General features: G+C 44.9%; 1 protein-coding gene across 1 annotated transcript in view; it reads right to left on the reverse strand.

Moving 5' to 3' along the window:
- Positions 1 to 5550: 5550 nt before the first annotated feature.
- LOC146198741 (uncharacterized) overlaps positions 5551 to 8448 on the reverse strand; it is a 26191-nt gene continuing 23293 nt past the window's right edge. Inside the window, exons 8-9 of the mRNA XM_084591968.1 lie at positions 8088 to 8259; positions 5551 to 6201 (exon numbers count right to left, since the gene is read on the reverse strand). Coding sequence (XP_084448094.1) covers positions 5551 to 6201; positions 8088 to 8259 — 823 coding nt within the window. The remainder of the gene's footprint in view (positions 6202 to 8087; positions 8260 to 8448) is intronic.

Genomic DNA, 8448 nt, shown 5'->3' on the forward strand with positions numbered 1-8448 from the left:
TAAATATGTGCGATCGTCCAATAAATTCAGTAGCTCTTTTGTCATGGTCACGGTCAGCTGAGTCTGAGGCAATGGGATCACAAATTTATTGCGCGCCGATAAAGGCTTTTCCACTCGCACATAATATTACAAAAATCTCTGCGAAGGATTCTCGGAAATAGTGCATAGCCAGTCCGCTTCAGTACACTATACACTGTATTACACTGTATTACTAGACTGGATGACGGCAAAGAGTTTGACTGTACGGTAGACAATAGAAGATAATTTTTTGGACATGGTCACGGTCAGCTGAGAGTCTGTTTCTTTCGTTACCGCTACCACATCCGATACAATATTGATATCTATCTTCGAGATCAATTCAAAATTGGGGTGGCGGCGCCGCACTCGACCGTCAGTACCGAGATCTTGATATCTTGATGAAACACGACAGCAAAGGCATGAAGTGTCAGCGAACGTTTTCGCTTTGCGCGAAGACTCATGTTCAGCTTTCTGGGACACGTACTATTTTAAATATGAGGAAACGTAGAATTATTGCAGGCTACGGAATGGCCCAAACTTCCGACACATAGCAAAAAGTTTGCTTCTGGTGTTCGTCCGACGTTTATAACGAGTAATACGATAGTCATAAAAACACAGCGGTGGAATTTCAACGAAAAATAGCAAGAAGCAACAAAATTTCAGAGCGAGGATGTACCGATATGTTGATAGCTGCTGGACAGTTCTGCAATATGTGATAAAATTACGTCCAAAACCTTTTTCCTGGAATTTCTCCAAAATCTCTGGCTGCGCATGAAACAGGATTTCTTGTAGGCGGCAGATTTTCATAACTGAATGATGTAGAAAGTAGCTAAATATATTTCATGAAGGGCCGCATCGGTGCAGCCTGCGAAAGATTCGTCGTTAGGTGGCGCTTGCCACCGACCTGATTTTAAGAAGTCCAGCCAATTGCGTATATAGCCACCGAATTAAAGACGTCGCTCCTGCAGCCTACACAATTGCGATCTCTGATATGTATATAGTCATTTTTCAAACTATTACGTTGCCCATATTTTCCCCCAAGTAGGCGATGTCTCTGGTTATATTATATTACACATTTATATTAATGCGGACGAATTTCTTGCCTCATGAGCGACGTCATCAGAGCGTATACCCAAGGCCTGTCACCAGAGCCTGTTCTGGTTAATCATTAATAGGAAAAAAACGTGTCCACTCCAGGACTCGAACCAGAATCCTTCCTCGTCCCAACCGACAGCGCTACACCACTACGCCACGCCAACTTCCTGCAAACATTTACATAACTCTATTTGCCTAGCGTAAAAACGCTGGAGGGCGTTTAGGTAGGTAACAAATAAAAATATAAAAAGAAAACAAATAATGAAAAGGAAATCAAATCAAAAGAGGAATAAAATGAAAAAAAAAAAGAAATGACGCGTCCAGTGCCGCAACAGCAACAACAACTCTCGGGCTTCCGCATAAACTTCAGTGCAGCTTCTGCAGTGCTCTCAATTTTGTTCTGTCTATACGGTTATATTGATCTTAGTTGGTTGATCTTAGCTGTACTAGCAATATCGTCCAGGTGAGGGGGGGGGGGGGGAAGGAGGGGGAGGGGGGGGCGGGGGGGCTCGTGATCTGCAACTGTGAAACAAATGACCAGCAATAACGGGATGAAACACCTATTTACTTCAATGGTGCATCGCTTCAAAGACAGAACACGCAACTGCAATTTAATGTCTTTACTCTATTAAAACCCTACCTTAGATTCAATGCAGCCCCGAGTCGTGCATCAAAAAGAAAATTAAAGAGCACTGCAGAATCTGCATTGAGTAATGCGAAAGCACGGACGGATGCTGCTGTTGATTGCTTCTGGTTGCTTCTAGTTGCTTAATTCAAGTCTTGCCCATTTTAGTCGTTGGTACTTTCAAATTGCGCGCCAATCCCTTCCTAAGCCCTCTTTCGGCTCTACTTCCGGCTGCGAGACGTCACGTCCTTGACGTCATATCCACTACCGCACCCGTTTCTCTCTTTCCGCTTTCGCTCCTACCTTCCTCCCTTCCCTTACAGCGCGGTTCAGGTGTCCACAGAACAAGTATGGCAGATACTGCGCCTTTCCTTTCCTGTCAACCAGTTATTCTAATTAATTACCTATTTAACTTATTTGCCTAATTATTTTTTCTGCAGCAACATTACGTCAGCCTCTATCGATTGACACCACTCATTAACCTCTACTACTACTCAATTACCCGCAACTGCTGCGGACACGATTTTGCGGACGCGGTCTGCGGACACGGTCTGCGGACAGAAATCTGTGAACATAGCGAAGTAACGCTTTCGCGTTAAAAAGGAATTATGGTGATCGAGCTTACTTTCGGAAATGCGGTTTTGTGCCTAAAACAGAGGTACAGTCGACATTAGAAATAAATCAGAGATCCGTCGGACGATTAGCACTGGGTGCCCACGGCAAACCCACAAATGAGGTGGTACATAGGGAGATATGAGCTGGGCATCTTTCGAAGTATGGGAAGCTTAGAGTAAAATAGCATATGAGGAACGCCTTAGGAAATCAGTAACAGGTGGGCAGCTAGAGTATTTGAGTACCTATACCTAAAAAGCGTTGACTCACAATGGAGGAAAAGAACTAGGAAACTAACCAGTAAGTATGCTGGCCACAAAGACGAAGAAATAGTGTTAAGCAACAGGTTAAAAACACAGAAGGTAAAAATTGGATAAATTTGATGGAAAAGAAACAGAGTGTAAAACTATACCGAAAGTGGAAAAGGCAGATCAGGAAGGAAGCTTTCTTTGATAACTCAAGAGGCAGTGACCTACTTTTTGAAGCTAGATCAGGGTGTCTTAAAACACGCAGCTGCAAAAAGAAATTTAACTGGGAAGACGACACATGTGCGGTATGTGGTAAATCCACAGAAACAATTAACCATATTATACTCGAATGTAATGGTATCCATCCGGAAGTCGATGCAGGCGCAGTCACTCTTCCTGAAGCTCTGGGGTTTAGAGATACCAGTGGCCGGGTGAATGAGCCTGCGGTGGAAGCTCGCAAAAAACGATTGGAAGATTGGTGGCTTAAAAGCAGAAAAGTGACATAATGTTAGTAATGTAGAAAAAAAAATCAATAAATAGAATGATGATATTGTTAAACAATCGAAAATAATAATTAAGATATAGGGGGGGGGGGGGGGGGGGAATGAGCATGATAGCAACTGCTACCACCCCGTTTTAAAGGGGACGCTCCTATATTCCATCCATCCATCCACGCGCCAGACCGTCGTCCGTTCGAGTGCTCCTACAGGATGTGGTCTGGCAATACGCGTCCCGGAGTGTGCGGCAAACTTGCCGGGAAGTCTAGTCTCTGTACTCTGTTTAATCAGCTTAATCTTCGAATCAAGTACCACGTGTGCACGCTGCGCATCCTCTTCTAAGGCAAGTGAGAGCAAGAAACTTGCATCTACGTGGGTTTGGAAGATGCTAGCACAGCAACTACTGTCGTCCCAGATTTCACCGAGCTCTGCAGTGCCCCATTCGTTGAAGACAGACGCAGTGGCTTCGTGTTACAAAAATAAGGCGTGGGAAAAATCACATAGGTAGTACACGTCACAACCGGGACCTTTCACAAGGAAAAATGCGCTCGTTGTAATTGACATTAAATTTGCCTCTCGTGCATCTGTATATCTATCAGGCACACGCAGATTGGTAAAAAAGCGACCAGAAAAACAAAACTTCATTTGGCAAGTGTAACGGTACAAAAATATCAGACCCCCGGAGTGCGATACAGCCAAAAAATGCGCGCAGAACGACGCCAGCAAATATAAGAGACAGGTGGGGCTGCGTGCCTCGTTACCCGCGCTTCTTTTCAGCAGTATTTCCCAATTGTAGGGGTTTTTTTTCCTTTCAACAATTGCAACTTTGTAATCATTCATGATTTGCAGAGGGCATGTTTTCTTTGCCAGCAAAATCATCGTAACCGACACCGCGTACATTTCTGCGAGCGCCGCAGGCTGCCGATTCACACGAGCGACGGTGGCGCCACCTATAGGTCGATCTTACGGCGAATATCAGCTCTTAATAGCGATAATAACAGGTATTTGCTCTCAAAGCTCAAAATGGTATATGAAACGCTGGAATTACAGTACATGCTACTGTCTTTTCACTAGTTCTTATTAATGTTGTGAAACGCTACTAAGAAGGTAAATCTTCCACCTTGTTGCACCTGTCTGGATGTGACGAGTCCGGAAAAGAGGCACTGTCGCTGGCGAGGGATGCTGCAGGATGACATCAGCAATATCCACAGATGTGAGGCTGTGATAGAATAGAAAGCGGCAGGTCGTGCAACGCCCATGTATGAAAAGCAAAAACTACATTGAAGTGATCGTTGATGAACAGAAGTTGCCGTGTTCTCAAAAAAATATCCTGTCTAGTGTGACCTCAACACATCTACATCATTAACAAAAAAAAGCAAAAATTAGCAGACGATGGGGTGGCGACTGTGCAATTGCCAGCTGTCTCCTGCCGCGGTCATAACCGACTGTTGAAGTAAGTCTGCGCCAATGACATATTCCTATAGATAATGAGGTTCCAGAGGGCATGACAGGTGGTAAGGGCAGCTTAATTACTTCTGTCTAGACTGTACGCGTTTTAAGTGTGAAATACACTCAAGGCAGTGATACCTCACGACTGCATAAGCGCTCGATCAATTAACATGAAAATACGTATCTCATAATTTTAATACCGTTACCCAAAACGTCATGGAGGAATGCCTTCAACTTGGACTGTGAAGATGCTTTCTCTTGCACTTGGCACGCTGGGAAAGAATATAGAAATCTCCCCAAACTACGTTCTTGAGCTGCACTTGGGAGTGTCACTCAAAGCCCTTCCCTCCTCAGGAATCTTTCATGCCTAAAGTCTAAAAAATGCGAGTTGATTTCAAAGCGCACCCGGTGAATGCTATCGTCCCTATCCTAACAAACAAAAAAGTAATGTAGGTTTCCTTTAACATCCACAAGGAGAAGGCACCGAAATTGTGACGTTCTGCACTAAGACATAGTTAAAGGTCATTCGGATAAATAACAACTTGTTTTGACATGTGCTGCATAGATATATCGCTAAGATTTTATGAGGAAACAAGCTTCTATCAACAGTGGATAACAACAAAAACGAGGCATCAATAACAATGAAAACTACGAGCACCTATGTTTCTGAACTTTTCTTTTTTTACAATTGTGCGCTAAGGATGGGCACATTAGGCTTTCTGCGGCTCGGTCGATAGCGTTAGGATCTGCGGCGACAAAGACGCTCTCACGCCATGCCAGTTCCTGATGAAGTCTAAATAAGTGTGGCCGTTATAAGAAAACGGTCACTATATCTAGTCAGAAGTAATGGTATCCATAGTTCCGCACTGCGGTCAACCCTTCCCCCCTTGTCAAGGTGCTTAGAGATTGCACTAAATCATCTGTATTTGTAGAAGTCGATGAAATGGTGCATCAACTAAAAGAAGTTAAACTGTCATTTCACTTAGCAGCTGGCTTGCCAACAACGTCAGCAGTTTAGGACAGCGCGGCGGGGGCAAGCAAAAGCGTCGGCGAACAACGACGACGACATGGTCGCAAACTCCAAAGGCGACCTGAACTTTTCGCCGCAGTACGTGCGACCGAAACGCACCAGCAGGAAGCGATCAAAAACGGATCTCTTGAGGAAGTTGTGATTCCTCCTAGTGGCTAACAGCGCAGTTTCCACAGCCCACCTCGCCTTTAGGTTGGCCTTCCAATCTTCGGGTTTCAACTCGACCTTCAACGTCCGCTTGGCGTAGGAGGCAAGGCATTCGCCAAGTGTGTTTTCCGAATCTCCCTCGCGGTGGTCATCGGCCGAGGTATTCCGCAGTGCAGAATCAAACATCACACTTGCTACGAGGGCTCCCATCGTTCCGTAGTTGACGCTAGGTTCCGGGGCCATCGGGTACAGGAAGTCTGGCCTCAAATGCACCACCGCAAACCTGCCTCGTCGCAGGTGCAGTGATCCGAATCCTCGGCTAATGTCTATACGCCGGCCCGTCAGTCGCGTGTTTAGGATCAGGTTGGCAAGAAAGTAATCGGTGTAAGGTTCTTGAAAGGCCGCATCAGTTTCGGGGTCGACAGGCTTGAGCCCTCCTGCGATAAACGGGAAAGCCATTCTAAACCGCAAAACATGTGGCTACATATCATCAGGAGCATGCAAACAAATGCAGTGAAAAATGAGGCTTCGTTATGACATGCCTAGGAAGGGAGCCATCAGCCGTTGACACATAGGAAAGGATGGGGGGTGTTTTATATGAGTATGGAGTACTATTTAAACGCGGAGATAATTTACTAAAAAGTAGAAAAATAATAGTTAGATGCCACCGGTGGGATCCGAATCAACGACCTCCGATTCTCTTGGATGTCCCTCCTCTCTGCCAAACCTGTTAGGTTTGAAATCTTACTTTTATATGTTGTGAACTTATCATGCACGGAGCTGTCAGCGACCATGAACTCGCAAATGAGGTGATCACAGGAGAACAAACACAGCTCTCCTTCCCACAGGCTACAAGCAGCAGTTAATTCGCAAGGTCCCATATTTACAGGCACCCTGATGGTCTACAATTGATAACTTCCTTGATAACCAAAACGTTCAGAACTCGCTGCGAATGTGGCACACTAAGCGAGGAAAAAGAAGCAGTCATTATGGCATATTCCCCATGGCAACTGCAGCTGTGTGGACAAAGAGGTCAGAGAGGATGGCCTGAGTTTGCGTCACCAGCACGCACCCCTGACCTTTCGATACCGATGGACCAATCATAGCTAGGAAAAGGAGCTCCTAAATAATCATTGCTATATGATATGCCAGGTTAGCGAGCTGACACTGTCTGTATATACTATATATTCACGCGACCGGGTTAAGGGTCCCATTCAGTCCAAAACCCGGCGGCGCCGACCATAGGCAAGACGACAAAGTCTGGATTGGTCGAACAAGGTATGATGTCACGTGTGTAATGACGAATTTCAAAGGTTAATGATTTGTGCTAATGGGAAAATTTAGGATGAGATGGGATAGAACCTAGAGTACTCAGATGCCGTTTCAGATATATACGTATAGGCCACTCAGACTCGCTCGTGCGGCATGGTTAAAGCGCGGTTGATATCTATGTCCTGTGTTTTAACACACAGCGTGGTGCTAATCAGTATTTTAATCAATATGTACGAGATTAACGATACAGTAATTGAGGTAGTACTGATTAAGTGAGCTGTAACGTTCGTGGAGTGTGCGCGAACAAGGATGCGGAAGGGGGACTCAGACGGGAGCCGTTAAAGCTGTTACGTCATACCCTTAGACGCGGAGGTTGTTTTTATTGAGGTATGGTGAACGCACTAGGATAGCTTTTTTCTCAAATGCCTATAGAAATATTTTCGCTCACTTTCTTTAGACGTGTGGCGAGCGCATTTTGGCAACTCGTCAGCCCATCAAATCTAGCATCAATCACTCGTCAGTGGTGACGTAAGAAAAAGCCACTCGGTACAAAATGGTAGTGTGATTATTGATAAAAATTATTAAGAGAGCATTTCGAACAACGCTCACTGCGATTACGCTGTGACGGACAGCAGATGAATTACGGGAGTAAAAATAGAAAAAAAAACCTTCCTCTAGAGGTCTAGATGTGGTGAGGCGCGGTCCGCTCGGTTTTATTGCTTGAGTGACGTCATGACATACGAATGGATGGTCATCCCCCTATTCACGCAAACAAAAGGCGCTATGCACTAAACGTAGGGAGTATTTTATGCAGCAGTGATAGAGCTTGATGCTAACACAAACTGTGCTACATGAACGTTTTTACGAAAACTGAACTTCGTCCAGTTTTCGAAATCAATGTAGGGATAGACACAAAGCTACCTGCTGTGTTCGTTAATCGTATTTGTAACCAGCCAAGTACTGCGAACAAAAAAAAAAAAAAAGAAAGAAAGGAGTACTCGCTGCTCATTTTTGCTCGACATTTTGATCGCTGACGCAGAATTTGGTGTCTTACTGAGTGCCTTGAAAAAGCTGGCGCGGGACTGTAAGATAACTTTCTTGTCCAGCTCCAGTGTCTTGGCGATGGTGAGTCTTTCGAGGGCTGTGCTTCGCACGTGCTTCCAAATCACCTTTACGGTGTCCGCTGTTTTGTCCTCGCCTTCCTCGTCGGCAGCGATGATGGTGTGCAACGCTTGGCCAAACTGGGTGTGCAGCACCGAAAGGCAGCTGGTCGGCAAAGAAAGTTCGCAGATTTTGTTCTTTACAATTGTGCGGACATAAAAATATAATGTACAAAAGCAGTGTTGCAAGCAATTTGTTTAGGCAATAAGACTACACATTTAATGCTCGAATAAAGGTTTTTTTCACTCGCACGTCCTTACAAACATATATACGAAGCATTGTCGCAAAGAGTGC

Source organism: Amblyomma maculatum, chromosome 2, assembly GCF_055883805.1.
Source record: "Amblyomma maculatum isolate TAMU_Amacu chromosome 2, ASM5588380v1, whole genome shotgun sequence".
Classification (NCBI taxonomy): Eukaryota; Metazoa; Arthropoda; class Arachnida; order Ixodida; family Ixodidae; genus Amblyomma; species Amblyomma maculatum.